We start from the raw sequence: 18,419 nt of genomic DNA, 5'->3' as shown, positions 1-18,419 counted from the left end.
GCTGTTTTATTTATTTGTTATTTGGTGGCTTTGAAATGAAGAAAATGTTAATTAAACTGACAATTTCTAAATTGATTGCCACATTTTTTGTTAAGTTTGCTTGGATTGAAACTTTTTATTTGTTTAAAGTTTAATTTTACTTTCAAAAATTAAAATTTTAATATTTCAAAACCTTCCTGCCAAATGAAGCTGCAAAGAGCAAAATGTAATTTTGAAAAAATAGTCTGCTAAAAAAACAAATCTAAACAAAAATAAAATTTCAATTTTTATTTCTATAATTTTTTCTTGTTATTTTAATAAAAACCTTAATGGCACCACATTGGATGGTCGTTTCATTTGCTTAGGAATGACTTGTTTTGCTGTTTTAGCAGCCACTCTGTCCACTACTAACAAAAACAAACAAATACCCCACCACCATCATCATCACTTTGTTTAATTAAAACAACATAAGCAGGAAACGGATGAACAACAAAAGAGGGACTGCAGGAAAAATGCAAAAAAAAAAAAAAAAACGAAAAAAAAAACAATGAACAAAATGCAAGCGAAATCTTTTGGCATGGTCACTTGCTTAATGAAAACATGAAACAAAATTAATGCTTTTCTTCTTTCTCATTCTCTTTTTTTGTTATTATTTTGCTCTTAAGGACAATTGCTTTTTGTTTTTAATAAAATGATAATAAATACATATAGCTTTTTTATATTTTTTCTATATAACTTCAGGCCATTTGACGGTTTTTATTTTTAATTTCTGTGATTTTTTTTTTGTGAGAATGAAATGTTTGTAGATTTTATGGGATTTTTTTTTTAATAATTTTATAAAAATTAAAACTTAATTCTTTAAAGTATAAAAAATCCGTAAAAAGAAGGATTTTGAAAAAATTCCACTCTTTTACGTCTTTTCTAAAGAGAGTAAAACTTCCCATAGACAATGTTTCTCTCTATCAAAGATAATACAATTTTCTTAGAAAATATCTTTCTCTCTTGCTATGAGTTAAAAAACTCTCACTTTTTCAAAAATAATACAATTTTCTATAAAAAATTTCTCTCTAATATTTTCTATAGAAAATTTTCCTTTTTCCAAAGAGTGTAACTATGCCCATAGAAAATGTCTCTTTCTTACAAAGAGAGTAAACTTTTCTACATAAAATTCCTATTGCATTCAAAGAGAGTACAAGATAATACAATTTTCTATTGAAAAGTTCTCTCCTTGCCAATTTTTTTATGAAAATTTCTCTTTCTTTCTCTTCCTTTATTTAAGAGAGTACAATTTTCTATAGAAAATTTCTATCTTTTTATAAGATAGTACAATTTTCCATAGAAAATTTTTACCTTTTTATAAAAGAGTACAATTTTCCATAGAAAATGTCTTTCTTTTTATAAGAGAGTACAATTTTCTATAGAAAAATGCATACTTTTCATAACTTCTATAGAACATTTTTATATATATTTCTCAATCTTCCACTTCTTTGGAAGAGAGTAAAATTTTTCTATAGAAAATCTCTCTTTTCCTAAGAGAGTACAATTTTCTATAGAAAATTTCTCTCTTTTCTCAACACAGTACAATTTTTATAGAAATTTTTTCTCTTTTTCCAAGAGAGTACAATCTTCTATAAAAAAAATTCTCTAATTTCCGAAGAGAGTACAATTCCCTCTCTTTTTCAAAATGAGTATAATATTCTATAGAAAATTTCTCTCTTTTCCTAAGAGAGTACAATTTTTATAGAAAAATTTTCTCTTTTCCCAAGAGTATTTTATTAAAAAATACTCTAATTTCTAAGAGAGTAAAATTTTCTATAAAAAATGTCAAATTTTTCCTAAGAGAGTACAATTTTCTATAGAAAAGTTCTTTCTTTTCTAAAGAGAGTACAATTTTCTTAAAAGAGTCCAATTTTCTATAAAAATTACTCTCTTCTTATGAGGGAGTACAATGTTTTTTTGAAAGTTTCTCTCTTTTCCTAAGAGAGTACAATCTTCTATTAAAAATTTCTCTAATTTCTTAAAACAGTACAATTTTTTATAGAAAATGTCTTTCTTTTCCTAAGAGAGTACAATTTTCTTTAGAAAATTTCTCTCTTTTCCTAAGAGAGTACAATTTTCTATAGAAAATGTCTCTCTTTTCCTAAGAGACTACAATTTTCTATAGAACATTTCTCTCTTTTTCTAAAACAGTAAAACTTTCTATAGAATATACCTACCTTTTCCTAAGAGAGTACAATTTTGAATAGAAAATATCTCTCTTTTCTTAAGAGAGTCCAATTTTCTATAACAATTACTCTTTTCTTATGAGGGAGTTTTTTCAGTGAGAAGACAATTTTCTCTCTCGCGCCCAAAAAGGGTTTTGTTTTAAGCAATTTAATTTAAAATAAACTTGTTTGTGTACATTTTTTTGTCCTAATTTGAAACTTCATTGTTGTTTTCCCTGAAGAATACTCTATAACAAAAATTAAAGGTAACAAAGTCCATTGACGTTTTTGGGACTTTAGTAAAAAAATTACAATTAAGTAAAGCCTTGGAAGGGAGAATCAAATAAGCTTAAAAGCCAAAGGTAACTTCCGAGGTTGTAAAATCCTTTTTTTCAAATTCCTTAAATATCTCTCGATTTAGCCAAGTTATTTGCTTTTAAATAGCAATTCATCTAAAGTCAGACTTGCCTAGAGCAAAAAAAACTTTATCAACTCCCTGAGCCTCTGTTTCTGTATGTTTTACCCCATTAATTCATTAGTTGGTGTTTGTTGTGTCTAAACGTGTATTTGTATAATTATTTGTATCTGTTTACTTGTCTGCCTCTGTGCAGCAGTAGAACCAGGGATATGGAGAGAGTATTTACTTTTATGTCTATATGTGTATTTGAATGAGTTTATTGTTGATTTTACGCAAACTGCTTAATGAATAAATATTTGTTTATTTGTTTTTTGGTTGGCTTAACTTATTATTGTGTTGCTGTTGTTTTGCCCTAAACCCTTGTTGTCCATTACAACACCAAAAATTAAGATAAAAAAAATTAAAAACAAAAGGACTAAGGAAAAAACCCAAAAACTCCCACGAAACAGGAAAACAGGGTTTCTTTCTAAAAAAATTATAAAAAATGTACAACCCCAAAAAGAGAAAACAAAACAAACAATATATAAATAAACAATAATAATATTGTAATTTTGTGGAATTTTTTCAATGCTTTTGTTTTCTACTTTTTCTCGTAGATGGTCATTATTAATTGGAAAAATGTTTTTTTTTTCTAAGGGTTAATTATACAGTAAATGAAAAACCTTTTCCGTTAGGGAATTTTGTATAGAAGGAAGAGTAAAAGAGCAGCAGAATGATAATTGATTCAGCAGTAAATTAAATCAAATATTCATAAACCATCTCTGAAGTTTGCTGTTAAGTAGCTAAATGACCAAACTACTTAACAAATTCAAAACTAAAGAAAAAAGTTTTCAAAATTAATGCAGTTCCCTTAATATAAAAAAGTTAATACAATTTTGCTCAATTTAATTAGGCATAAATGGAAAGGCTTTGGCTTAATGAATATATTGGAAAAATTTAACTGCTTAAGAAGTGGGGAATTTTATAAAAAACTGAACCTAAAGTGAACTAGCAGTGAACAAGAATTGAACTAGAACTGAACTAGAACTGAACTAGAACTGAACTAGAACTGAACTAGAAACTGAACTAGAACTGAACTAGAACTGAACTAGAACTGAACTAGAACTGAACTAGAACTGAACTAGAACTGAACTAGAACTGAACTACGAACTAGAACTGAACTAGAACTGAACTAGAACTGAACTAGAACTGAACTAGAACTGAACTAGAACTGAACTAGAACTGAACTAGAACTGAACTAGAACTGAACTAGAACTGAACTAGAACTGAACTAGAACTGAACTAGAACTGAACTAGAACTGAACTAGAACTGAACTAGAACTGAACTAGAACTGAACTAGAACTGAACTAGAACTGAACTAGAACTGAACTAGAACTGAACTAGAAACTGAACTAGAACTGAACTAGAAACTGAACTAGAACTGAACTAGAACTGAAACTAGAATGAACTAGAACTGAACTAGAAACTGAACTAGAACTGAACTAGAACTGACTAGAACTGAACTAGAACTGAACTAGAACTGAACTAGAACTGAACTAGAACTGAACTAGAACTGAACTAGAACTGAACTAGAACTGAACTAGAACTGAACTAGAACTGAACTAGAACTGAACTAGAACTGAACTAGAACTGAACTAGAACTGAACTAGAACTGAACTAGAACTGAACTAGAACTAGAACTGAACTAGAACTGAACTAGAACTGAACTAGAACTGAACTAGAACTGAACTAGAACTGAACTAGAACTGAACTAGAACTGAACTAGAACTGAACTAGAACTGAACTAGAACTGAACTAGAACTGAACTAGAACTGAACTAGAACTGAACTAGAACTGAACTAGAACTGAACTAGAACTGAACTAGAACTAGAACTAGAACTGAACTAGAACTGAACAAGAGAATATTTTTTTTTTTATATATTTTTGTTCTTTAGAAGAAGGTAAATATAAATTTCTGTCTCTTTTAAGAAAAGTAAAAAAAATTAACAGAAAATATTGATTTATATTATGTTATTTGATTTAAAAACTATCGCCTTAATTTAAAATATTTGGTATTGTTAACTACCCAAAGCTTTTTCTGTTAAGCCTGCGGTCTACTCGGCTCAGAAAAATAGTAACTTTTCACCATATTCATCACGGCCATTGTAAATATGCAAAAAAATCTCTTTATTTATTTAAACAATTTATCTTTATACTGTACTTTACGCATTGTATTTAATGCAGAAAGATAATAAAAAAAACTTTTTTAACAGCAATGTGAAAGTCATTTCTTTTACTGTATATTTATTTTCCTCCATGTCCTTAATATTCTGCCAGCAGAATGCATTAATATGCAAATAATTTAAACAATACTATAATTTTTTTTTGTAACAGAAAAAAGTAAAAATTTATAAAAAATAATGATGAACAGTAACAATGAAATAACGAACAATGACTGATGCAAAGTGAACAAAAAAACAGTTGTTTATATTAATTTAACAATGAAATTATGGAAATATTATTTTGTGTGTAACAAACAATAAATAAGTAAAAACAAAGTATTAATGGGAAAATGATACATGAAAACGAAAAATAATTATTTAATTATATAAATGTTTTTATTAAAGACTGAAGTAGAATTAAACGAGAGCTGTTTAGGGCTTTTACCCTATAACAAGTATTCTTAATTTTCTTTTACAAAAATAATATTAGACGTAAATTTCTTTCACTCACCTTTAAAGCAGCACTTTTTAATGCGTATTGCATAAATACAAAGACAAATTAATATAAATAAAGCTGCCAAACAGCCGCCAGCAATGCCCAATAAATAACTCATTTCCAAGGGTTCTATTCATATACCAGTAATCGTTACGGCAGCCATAGAACAAAAGCGTTGCCAAGTGTTTTTGTGGCAATTATAATTGTTTTTTTTTGTGTTAATTTTTTGTCATATTTATTCGAATATCATTTATATGACCATGATGATGAGTGTATGATTTCACAAACACAAATCCAATCCCAAAGTTATTATTTTTGCCATTTTAAAAATACGTGCATTTAACAGCAATTATTATGTTAAAAATTACGTTTTTTTTGGAAGAAATGGGGAGAAAAAAGATTTTTTTTGGTTTGTTATTTAGTAATATTTTATATATATAAATATTTTTTGTTACACACACATTAATAAACACAAACACACATACATATTTTTAAATATTTATAGATACATATTTATATATTTATATTATTATGTTTACACAATAGCGAGAGTAAAAATAATATTATTTTTAAAAACATGCTTTTTTAAATGCACAAACACACATCTGGATGTACATGTATACATACATAAGTTTATAAAAACTTAATACTTAAATACACCAAAATGTTGAAAAATAATAAAATATAAATAATTTAGGGGGAGTTCATATCAGGAGTAAGAGAGACAAGGAAAACTAGCAATAACTAGAAGAGAAACAGAACTAGAACAGAACTAGAACAGAACTAGAACAGAACTAGAACAGAACTAGAACAGAACTAGAACAGAACAGAACAGAACTAGAACAGAACTAGAAAGGAACTAGAACACAACTAGAACACAACTAGAACAGAACTAGACAGAAACTAGAACAGAACTAGAACAGAACTAGAACAGAACTAGAACAGAACTAGAACAGAAACTAGAACAGAACTAGAACAGAAAGAAAGACTAGAACAGAACTAGAACAGAACTAGAAACAGAACTAGAACAGAACTAGAACAGAAACTAGAACAGAACTAGAACTAGACAGAACTCGAACAGAACTAGAACAGAACTAGAACAGAACTAGAACAGAACTAAAGAACAGAACTAGAACGAACTAGAACAGAAACTAGAACAGAACTAGAACAGAACTAGAACAGAACTGAACAGAACTAGAACAGAACTAGAACAGAACTAGAACAGAACTAGAACAGAACTAGAACAGAACTAGAAACAGAACGAGAACAGAACTAGAACAGAACTAGAACAGAACTAGAACAGAACTAGAACAGAACTAGAACAGAACTAGACAGAACTAGAACTAGAACAGAACTAGACCAGAACTAGACAGAACTAGAACAGAACTAGAACAGAACTAGAACAGAACTAGAACAGAACTAGAACAGAACTAGAACAGAACTAGAACAGAACTAGAACAGAACTAGAACAGAACTAGAACAGAACTAGAACAGAACTATAACAGAACTAGAACAGAACTAGAACAGAACTAGAACAGAACTAGAACAGAACTAGAACAGAACTAGAACAGAACTAGAACAGAACTAGAACAGAACTAGAACAGAACTAGAACAGAACTAGAACAGAACTAGAACAGAACTAGAACAGAACTAGAACAGAACTAGAACAGAACTAGAACAGAACTAGAACAGAACTAGAACAGAACTAGAACAGAACTAGAACAGAACTAGAACAGAACTAGAACAGAACTAGAACAGAACTAGAACAGAACTAGAACAGAACTAGAACAGAACTAGAACAGAACTAGAACAGAACTAGAACAGAACTAGAACAGAACTAGAACAGAACTAGAACAGAACTAGAACAGAACTAGAAACAGAACTAGAACAGAACTAGAACAGAACTAGAACAGAACTAGAACAGAACTAGAACAGAACTAGAACAGAACTAGAACAGAACTAGAACAGAACTAGAACAGAACTAGAACAGAACTAGAACAGAACTAGAACAGAACTAGAACAGAACTAGAACAGAACTAGAACAGAACTAGAACAGAACTAGAACAGAACTAGAACAGAACTAGAACAGAACAGAACTAGAACAGAACTAGAACAGAGCTAGAACTAGAACAGAGCTAAATAGAAGTATCCGTGTAAGTGCCCTTGCTAGCAATGTTGTTTGGCTATATTTCCTCAACCTTAGCCTGCATTTATAGAATTCCCATTATGAAATACTTATGCCCTCGTTAATTTAACCTTGTAATTTATTCATTAACAAATTAAAATTTAACAAAATTTTATGCAAATATGCATTTATAATACAATTATGTATGTATATGATTGTTTACAACCAATAACCCCTACTTATTGTTGCTAAATAGTAATAGTTAATAAACATTTGCATAATTAATTGTATTTAATTATTATAAATATAATGTAAACTGTTACAGCCCAAAACACGTTTTTTAAATGATCCCCTTTTCCCATAATGCCCCAACTCTTTGTTTAAAAAATAATTAGTTATCTAACCAGAAATTAGAAAAATTTTGAAAAAACCTAAACAAAAAACGAAAAAAAAACATAAAATAATAGAAATTAAATAAAATATGATAAGGTCAATATGTTAATTTTTTGTAAATATATAAGTATGTATGGCTGTATACATACATACATATATACATATCTGTATACCATTATATACTATGTATGCATTCTTGTTTTAAATTATAAATTTTTAATTTGTTTGGTGTATTTAAGTATGAGTGTATTGTATTGTTTTCTATTGTTGTTTGTTTTTACTAGTATTAGTAGTAATTGATTTAGGTTATTAGATTAGTAAATAAATATAATTATTGTTATTATTATGATTGTAATCAGAAATAATTCAATTTATTGAAATAATAATTACACTGACACATTTATGTTTTTGATAAGTTGATACATTTATAATGATAAAACTTTAATAAAATAATTAAAATTACAAAAAGTAAAATCTTTAATATTTGTACATTTTTAAATAATTTTATTTTGTTAATGAATTTTCTAAACATTTTGATATGTTTTATAAAAATCTATTTATTTTCTTAAAGACCTGTGTTTATTAGATTTAAAATGTTGTATTAAAATTAAAATTACAAACAGCCATTTCGAAGTTATACAGTAATTTGTATATAAGTAAAATAATTAATATCAATCATACGTCTTGTAGTACACACAAGTTAATGAAGAACTAAGAAATTACATAAATTATGCATTACTTCATGATCAAATAAAATGAACAATATAATAAAATTTTTTTATTTTGTCATAAATTCTAAAACTATTTGCAATTAAGGCTTTAAAACTAAAATATTTATCCCATTTAATTTTTATGAAAATGATATCTTTAATATCATTTTCGTTTATTTTTTCAAAAAACCTCTTAAATCTTTATCTAATATATTGTATTAAACATATTTTACAATTTTATACTAAAGCCCATAAATCTATATCAAATTTAAATACACGGCATTAAATACAGATTATTGAAATCTCTAGAGCTGCACTTTTTTGTGTTTGTTCAAAAAAAAAAAAAAAAAATATATTGCTCTAAAACATGTGTATTAAATACGATTAAATAGGAGATTATTACAGAGATTTTTATTAAAAACATATTGAAAATAGTTTTATGAATAGGCTTTTCGTTTGAAAATATTAGAAAAAATATGGCTTAATTTTAATCTATCTGTTCTTCTGAGTTCAAACATCATGTTATTTTAGAATAAATGCTTTAACGGAAGCTTGAGTGAAGCAGTAATATTAATAGAACTGAACTAGAACTGAACTAGAACTGACTAGAACTGAACTAGAACTGAACTAGAACTGAACTAGAACTGAACTAGAACTTAACTAGAACTGAACTAGAACTGAACTAGAACTGAACTTAGAACTGAACTAGAACTGAACTAGAAACTGAACTAGAACTGAACTAGAACTGAACTAGAACTGAACTAGAACTGAACTAGAACTGAACTAGAACTGAACTAGAACTGAACTAGAACTGAACTAGAACTGAACTAGAACGAACTAGAACTGAACTAGAACTGAACTAGAACTGAACTAGAACTGAACTAGAACTGAACTAGAACTGAACTAGAACTGAACTAGAACTGAAACTAGAACTGAACTAGAACTAAACTAGAACTGAACTGGAACTGAACTAGAACTGAACTGGAAACTGAACTAGAACAGAACTAGAACAGAACTAGAACTGAACTAGAACTGAACTAGAACTTGAACTAGAACTGAACTAGAACAGAACTAGAACAGAACTAGAACTGAACTAGAACTGAACTAGAACTGAACTAGAACTGAACTAGAACTGAACTAGAACTGAACTAGAACTGAAGTAGAACTGAACTAGAACTGAACTAGAACTGAACTAGAACTGAACTAGACTGAACTAGAACTGAACTGGAACTGAACTAGAACTGAACTGGAACTGAACTAGAACAGAACTAGAACAGAACTAGAACTGAACTAGAACTGAACTAGAACTGAACTAGAACTGAACTAGAACAGAACTAGAACAGAACTAGAACTAGAACTGAACTAGAACTGAACTAGAACTGAACTAGAACTGAAGTAGAACTGAACTAGAACTGAACTAGAACTGAACTAGAACTGAACTAGAACTGAACTAGAACTGAACTAGAACTGAACTAGAACTGAACTAGAACTGAACTAGAACTGAACTAGAACTGAACTAGAACTGAACTAGAACTGAACTAGAACTGAACTAGAACTGAACTAGAACTGAACTAGAACTGAACTAGAACTGAACTAGAACTGAACTAGAACTGAACTAGAACTGAACTAGAACTGAACTAGAACTGAACTAGAACTGAACTAGAACTGAACTAGAACTGAACTAGAACTGAACTAGAACTGAACTAGAACTGAACTAGAACTGAACTAGAACTGAACTAGAACTGAACTAGAACTGAACTAGAACTGAACTAGAACTGAACTAGAACAGAACTAGAACAGAACTAGAACTGAACTAGAACTGAACTACAACTGACGTGAATTATAACTGCACTGCACTCATTTCTCAGGTCAAAGTTTGGCGACAAAAATTTATATTTGATCTTCATTTATATAACTAAATAATATATTTTAGAAATTTGTAATTATATGAATTGAAAACTTAAAGAAATAAAAAAATCATGCTTGAAATACATAAATACATATTAAAATTGTAATGTTTAACTAAAGGAAAACAGATTGTAGCCGACAACCATAAACTATTAAAAAAATATTAATATATTATATATGCCAAAAATAGTAAATGATATTTACTTATTATTATTTCCGCATACGTAGCGTATGATTAATATTTATAAATAGTATTTGGATAAAATCTTTCAAAATTGTAAAATTGTAAGATTTTCTTTAAAGAAAAACTAAATATAATGAGAGTTTTATGGGTGGCAAATGTTATATTGTCTTTCCAATCTGTTTTCTTTTATTTAAATATGTTATTTTACTTAATTATTACCATCATCCATATATATTATTATTAAGTTAGACACCAATATATTAAAAAGAACATTACACACCGAATTAAAGAAAAAAACTAAATATTAAATAATAAATATAAAATAAATTATAAACAAAGAATAAAGAAAATCATGATTTTTCTGCACCTGTAAACGTACCCTCCACATTCAATTGAATGGCATGACGATCAGTACCACGTTCATTTTCCACAACCAAATAATAAGGACGTGCATCATGTTCACTGGTATGATGGATGTGTAATGTGGAAAGGTAACAATCCTCGCGTGTATCTTGTAGTAAATCATCGGCACGGAAACGGTCTAAATACACACACACAAACATACACACCAATACCAAATTAAAAGTAAAAATGTCAACACAAAATGACATTAGCAGCATTAGAAGCATCAGGAGCAGTAACATTAGAAATTAATGCCCGGTAACAAATGCGATTTGACAATACAGATAGATATGTTGTGATGTTGTCAAATGGCGAACGAGTTTTGTGGACATGTTGGAATAATACAAGGATGTGTGAATGAATGAATATTGTACATTTTAGATGGATTTGTAGACCATGGTGATGACGATAATGATGATGAAGTTGTTGTCGTTATTGTTGTTTATAATGTTCATATCCGTTATTGTTGTTGATATGATGTATGATGAACAAATATTTATTTGGTGATGAGTTGGGTGTTGAGTTTTCATACAAAATATCATGTGATTATAACCCCATCAAAAACATTAATTTTAAAATCCACGTTATTGTATTTTAACATTAATAAGGTGTTAAATTACATACAATAATAATATTACAATCATTTGACCAAAATATATTAACACCAACCCCAAAATTTACAGGCCAATATAATTTCGTTTAATTCAAACAATATTAAGGCGGATAAAGACATATAAACACATAAACACAGGATGGATTACATTAAGCATTATAGACAGAAATTTTAAAATCCCCAATTTTAAAATAATATTTTAAAATAAATTTAGGTGGAATAAAATTAGAGTAAAATATTTTGATATACATTATTCATTTTATATATAAAGGATTAAATATTCCCCCATATGCACAAAACCGCCAACATCATTATTATTAGATAATTTGAGAATTTTGAATGAAATTAATTATTGTCAACGTGGATTGTCAATGTTATCAGTTTATCGGCATTATGTAGTTTTATTTTTTTTCATGAAAAAGAAAGAATAATATAAAAAAGAGAAAACATAAAATTTTAGTATTAAAGTTGAAATTACTTATTATATCTTTTACCCACCTATCGCTGAACCAGCATCTAGTCTCAGTGAGCCCCATTCCCAGGCAACACGATGTGGCCGAGGATCGGCACACACCACTAAAGTAAGAGAAGCTGGATCTCCTCTCTTTACCAGGACAGTATGCATAGAGGGATGTAAACGTAGGACTTGAGGAGCGCCTGAAAAACACAAAAAATTAAATTTTTATTTAAGAAACAATTACAGAAATTTTATCTCTAGTTCACTTCTACTTTAATTCTAGTTCAGTTCTAGTTCAGTTCTAGTTCGGTTCTAGTTCGGTTCTAGTTCAGTTCTAGTTCAGTTCTAGTTCAGTTCTAGTTCAGTTCTAGTTCAGTTCTAGTTCAGTTCAGTAGTTCAGTTCTAGTTCAGTTCTAGTTCAGTTCTAGTTCAGTTCTAGTTCAGTTCTAGTTCAGTTCTAGTTCAGTTCTAGTTCAGTTCTAGTTCAGTTCTAGTTCAGTTCTAGTTCAGTTCTAGTTCAGTTCTAGTTCAGTTCTAGTTCAGTTCTAGTTCAGTTCTAGTTCAGTTCTAGTTCAGTTCTAGTTCAGTTCTAGTTCAGTTCTAGTTCAGTTCTAGTTCAGTTCTAGTTCAGTTCTAGTTCAGTTCTAGTTCAGTTCTAGTTCAGTTCTAGTTCAGTTCTAGTTCAGTTCTAGTTCAGTTCTAGTTCAGTTCTAGTTCAGTTCTAGTTCAGTTCTAGTTCATTTCTAGTTCAGTTCTTCTAGTTCAGTTCTAGTTCAGTTCTAGTTCAGTTCTAGTTCAGTTCTAGTTCAGTTCTAGTTCAGTTCTAGTTCAGTTCTAGTTCAGTTCTAGTTCAATTCTAGTTCAGTTCTAGTTCAGTTCTAGTTCAGTTCTAGTTCAGTTCTAGTTCAGTTCTAGTTCAGTTCTAGTTCAGTTCTAGTTCAGTTCTAGTTCAGTTCTAGTTCAGTTCTAGTTCAGTTCTAGTTCAGTTCTAGTTCAGTTCTAGTTCAGTTCTAGTTCAGTTCTAGTTCAGTTCTAGTTCAGTTCTAGTTCAGTTCTAGTTCAGTTCTAGTTCAGTTCTAGTTCAGTTCTAGTTCAGTTCTAGTTCAGTAGTTCAGTTCTAGTTCAGTTCTAGTTCAGTTCTAGTTCAGTTCTAGTTCAGTTCTAGTTCTGTTCTAGTTCAGTTCTAGTTCAGTTCTAGTTCAGTTCTAGTTCAGTTCTAGTTCAGTTCTAGTTCAGTTCTAGTTCAGTTCTAGTTCAGTTCTAGTTCAGTTCTAGTTCTAGTTCAGTTCTAGTTCAGTTCTAGTTCTAGTTCAGTTTAGTTCAGTTCTAGTTCAGTTCTAGTTCAGTTCTAGTTCAGTTCTAGTTCAGTTCTAGTTCTGTTCTAGTTCAGTTCTAGTTCAGTTCTAGTTCAGTTTAGTTCAGTTTAGTTCAGTTCTAGTTCAGTTCTAGTTCAGTTCTAGTTCAGTTCTAGTTCAGTTCTAGTTCAGTTCTAGTTCAGTTCTAGTTCAGTTCTAGTTCAGTTCTAGTTCAGTTCTAGTTCAGTTCTAGTTCAGTTCTAGTTCAGTTCTAGTTCAGTTCTAGTTCAGTTCTAGTTCAGTTCTAGTTCAGTTCTAGTTCAGTTCTAGTTCAGTTCTAGTTCAGTTCTAGTTCAGTTCTAGTTCAGTTCTAGTTCAGTTCTAGTTCAGTTCTAGTTCAGTTCTAGTTCAGTTCTAGTTCAGTTCTAGTTCAGTTCTAGTTCAGTTCTAGTTCTAGTTCAGTTCTAGTTCTAGTTCAGTTCTAGTTCTAGTTCAGTTTAGTTCTAGTTCAGTTCTAGTTCTAGTTCAGTTCTAGTTCAGTTCTAGTTCAGTTCTAGTTCAGTTCTAGTTCAGTTCTAGTTCAGTTCTAGTTCAGTTCTAGTTCAGTTCTAGTTCAGTTCTAGTTCAGTTCTAGTTCAGTTCTAGTTCAGTTCTAGTTCAGTTCTAGTTCAGTCTAGTTCAGTTCTAGTTCAGTTCTAGTTCAGTTCTAGTTCAGTTCTAGTTCAGTTCTAGTTCAGTTCTAGTTCAGTTCTAGTTCAGTTCTAGTTCAGTTCTAGTTCAGTTCTAGTTCAGTTCTAGTTCAGTTCTAGTTCAGTTCTAGTTCAGTTCTAGTTCAGTTCTAGTTCAGTTCTAGTTCAGTTCTAGTTCAGTTCTAGTTCAGTTCTAGTTCAGTTCTAGTTCAGTTCTAGTTCAGTTCTAGTTCAGTTCTAGTTCAGTCTAGTTCAGTTCTAGTTCAGTTCTAGTTCAGTTCTAGTTCAGTTCTAGTTCAGTTCTAGTTCAGTTCTAGTTCAGTTCTAGTTCAGTTCTAGTTCAGTTCTAGTTCAGTTCTAGTTCAGTTCTAGTTCAGTTCTAGTTCAGTTCTAGTTCAGTTCTAGTTCAGTTCTAGTTCAGTTCTAGTTCAGTTCTAGTTCAGTTCTAGTTCAGTTCTAGTTCAGTTCTAGTTCAGTTCTAGTTCAGTTCTAGTTCAGTTCTAGTTCAGTTCTAGTTCAGTTCTAGTTCAGTTCTAGTTCAGTTCTAGTTCAGTTCTAGTTCAGTTCTAGTTCAGTTCTAGTTCAGTTCTAGTTCAGTTCTAGTTCAGTTCTAGTTCAGTTCTAGTTCAGTTCTAGTTCAGTTCTAGTTCAGTTCTAGTTCAGTTCTAGTTCAGTTCTAGTTCAGTTCTAGTTCAGTTCTAGTTCAGTTCTAGTTCAGTTCTAGTTCAGTTCTAGTTCAGTTCTAGTTCAGTTCTAGTTCAGTTCTAGTTCAGTTCTAGTTCAGTTCTAGTTCAGTTCTAGTTCAGTTCTAGTTCAGTTCTAGTTCAGTTCTAGTTCAGTTTAAGTTCAGTTCTAGTTCAGTTCTAGTTCAGTTCTAGTCAGTTCTAGTTCAGTTCTAGTTCAGTTCTAGTTTCAGTTTCTAGTTCAGTTCTAGTTCAGTTCTAGTTCAGTTCTAGTTCAGTTCTAGTTCAGTTCTAGTTAGTTCTAGTTCGTTCTAGTTCAGTTCTAGTCAGTTCTAGTTCAGTTTAGTTCGTTCTAGTTCAGTTCTAGTTCAGTTCTAGTTCAGTTCTAGCAGTTCTAGTTCAGTTTCTAGTTCAGTTCTAGTTCAGTTCTAGTTTCAGTTCTAGTTCAGTTCTAGTTCAGTTCTAGTTCAGTTCTAGTTCAGTTCTAGTTCCGTTCTAGTTCAGTTCTAGTTCAGTTCTAGTTCAGTTCAGTTAGTTCTAGTTCAGTTCTAGTTCAGTAGTTCAGTTCTAGTTCAGTTCTAGTTCAGTTCTAGTTCAGTCTTTAAAGGCGAATTCACAATTTTTCTTTTAATTTTAAAAATACAAAAAAATTTTTCTTACCTCACCCACAACTTGCAGCGACACCGGTTCCGATATGGCCACTCTCTCTTGACCATTGATATAATTTGTTGCACGACATTCATATTCACCCTGATAATCATATGTAACATTGTCAATCACTAAACGAGGCTCATTGCCACGTTCTACGTATTGGAGCCATGAGAAATGCTGCAAGAATAAAACGAATGAAAAAAATATTAACTTTAATTTAACAAGTCGTAAGAAACAAAGTAACAATCTGTAATTTAATAAGCTAAACTAAATAATACACTACACATTTTTATAGAAACTAGAGTACTTTAAATTGCATACACCCTCATTCACAATCTTTTACAATAACTTGAAATATTGGTTTTAAAAAAAAAGTGCAAATTCACATACATAGGTAATACTACTGCTGGTATTATATGTATGAGTGTGTGAAGAATTTTGAAGAATTTTTAAGAATTTTGTGCTTTATTGATTTTCAGCTCACGTTTGTTGAACAATGACAAGTGAAAAGTTGTTAGAAGATGAGTGAAAAGTAACAAATAATAATAAGACGAATTGTTGAAGGACTATAATACAAAGTTTGTATTCTTTATTTCTTTCTTTCTAGCTATCTCTTTTCATTTTTGAACATAAACATGACTTAAATTGGCCCACATTTACAATAGCTGCATACAAAATATACCATTTACTGCTACATTTACTCAAATATCTTGCAACAGGATGCAGTCGCTATGTGCTATTGTTGTTGTTGTTGATTGTATGTTTGGGAAGAATGAACAAGAAACATGAATTTCTTACATCATATTAACGTGCTGAAGCTTAAAACATTGTTTGATTTCTACTTAATTTAAAATTGTGAAAAAGAAGGAAATATTGCAATACCCAGCAAACATTTTTGAGTTGTTTGAAATATATATTTTTATGAGGAAGATGATGACAAATTTTGTTACTTGCTGGGTTTTTAACTCAAAATTATTTGTTACATACATATGTATTTGTAATTTTTCTTACATCAAATAAGTTTTCCTTGTTGTTAGACAACGCATATATGATTGAGAAGCGTCCTGCTGTCTCCCCTCTTATATAAATGCTTGTATTTAATATGCATTATGTATGGTGTTACATGAAAACAACTATTCCCCTTAGAATAATACATTTTTAACATTTATGCAACCCAGATACAGACAGACAAATGAAACACTTACACATACTTTTAGGTATGTAATGCAATACATACATTCTATCTACATTCTACGTTTTGTATGTAAAAACAAAACGTGCTGTAAATTTTGATATATTTTACTTCGTCTTATAACCATTTGTTACTTTTATGGAAAAGTTATGTTCGAGTTTTGACTCAAAACTTTTGAGCAGATATACTTATAAAGAGAATAAATCCGATAGGGTTTTATTATGGACTGAACCGAATTTTAAGTATCACTGAAATTTTCATATAAAATGGGTCATGTTGAGTAACAACACACATATTTCTTAATTTCCTCATATATCCTTATTTTTTAACATTCAAAAGGGACCAAATATCTTACCGATTTCTACAACAAACAGAAATTTGTAACATCCTTATTAACATATAAACTATTTCTCCTTGCACATGTAACTATTATCAGTTCTTACATCAATAGTTCGGGCTTTTCTTCCCAAACTATTATCTCCCGTCTGTTTATGAACATTTCGTTTGAAGAAAATAAATGAAAAGATTGCTCTCAAAATGGCTATAAGTTTTGTTTTGCTGTTTTTTTTCGTCCTTTTTGTTGCGCTTTAACTGTACTCTGTATTGTAGAATATTTTTGGGTTGTATAAGATTATGAATTTGTTGCACTTAAGTAGTAACTGATAAAATGAAATTTGTTAGCGATGAGTAAGAACAAGTTGTAGTAGCATTAGGGATAAGAGTTGTTATTGAATTGTATTGATATTTTCATATACATGAGTTAAGTTACTAAGTTTGTAATAAAATATGTTTTTCATTTAGTATGGGAGAATATCTACAACAATTTTAATACTATTGAAAATAAGATTTAGAACTGAACTGGAACTGAAGTAGAACTGAACTAGAACTAAACTGGAACTGAAGTAGAACTGAAGTAGAACTGAACTAGAACTGAACTAGAATTGAAATAGAACTGAGCTAGAACTGACTAGAACTGAACTAGAACTGAACTAGAACTGAACTAGAACTGAACTAGAACTGAGCTAGAACGAACTAGAACTGAACTAGAACTGAACTAGACTGAACTAGAACTGACTAGAACTGAACTAGAACTGAACTAGAACTGAACTAGAACTGAACTAGTAACTGAACTAGAACTGAACTAGAACTGAACTAGAACTGAACTAGAGAACTAGACTAGACTGAACTAGAACTGAACTAGAACTGAACTAGAACTGAACTAGAAACTGAACTAGAACTGAACTAAAACTGAACTAGAACTGAACTAGAACTGAACTAGAACTGAACTAGAACTGAACTAGAACTGAACTAGAACTGACTAGAACTGACTAGAACTGAACTACAACTGAACTAGAACTGAACTAGAACTGAACTAGAACCTGAACTAGAACTGAACTAGAACTGAACTAGAACTGAACTAGAACTGACTAAACTAACTAGAACTGAACTAGAACTGAACTAGAACTGAACGAGAACTGAACTAGAACTGACTAGAACTGAACTAGAACTGAACTAGAACTGAACTAGAACTGAACTAGAACTGAACTAGAACTGAACTAGAACTGAACTAAACTGAACTAGAACTGAACTAGAACTGAACTAGAACTGAACTAGAACTGAACTAGAACTGAACTAGAACTGAACTAGAACTGAACTAGAACTGAACTAGAACTGAACTAGAACTGAACTAGAACTGAACTAGAACTGAACTAGAACTGAACTAGAACTGAACTAGAACTGAACTAGAACTGAACTAGAACTGAACTAGAACTGAACTAGAACTGAACTAGAACTGAACTAGAACTGAACTAGAAACTG

The 18,419-nt window shown here is 30.2% G+C and overlaps 1 protein-coding gene across 1 annotated transcript in view; it reads right to left on the bottom strand.

The window, feature by feature from the left end:
- LOC119609608 overlaps positions 1 to 18,419 on the bottom strand; it is a 153,864-nt gene that overhangs the window by 87,687 nt on the left and 47,758 nt on the right. The window contains 5 exon segments of the mRNA XM_037964451.1: positions 5,315 to 5,428; positions 10,987 to 11,160; positions 12,133 to 12,291; positions 15,424 to 15,570; positions 15,573 to 15,586. Of these exon segments, the coding sequence (XP_037820379.1) occupies positions 5,315 to 5,428; positions 10,987 to 11,160; positions 12,133 to 12,291; positions 15,424 to 15,570; positions 15,573 to 15,586 (608 nt within the window).

This window comes from Lucilia sericata, unplaced genomic scaffold (assembly GCF_015586225.1).
Source record: "Lucilia sericata isolate MDLA Ls3-8-SP2 unplaced genomic scaffold, ASM1558622v1 Contig001015F_arrow, whole genome shotgun sequence".
Lineage (NCBI taxonomy): Eukaryota > Metazoa > Arthropoda > Insecta > Diptera > Calliphoridae > Lucilia > Lucilia sericata.
This window is presented reverse-complemented; position numbering and strand designations above follow the sequence as displayed.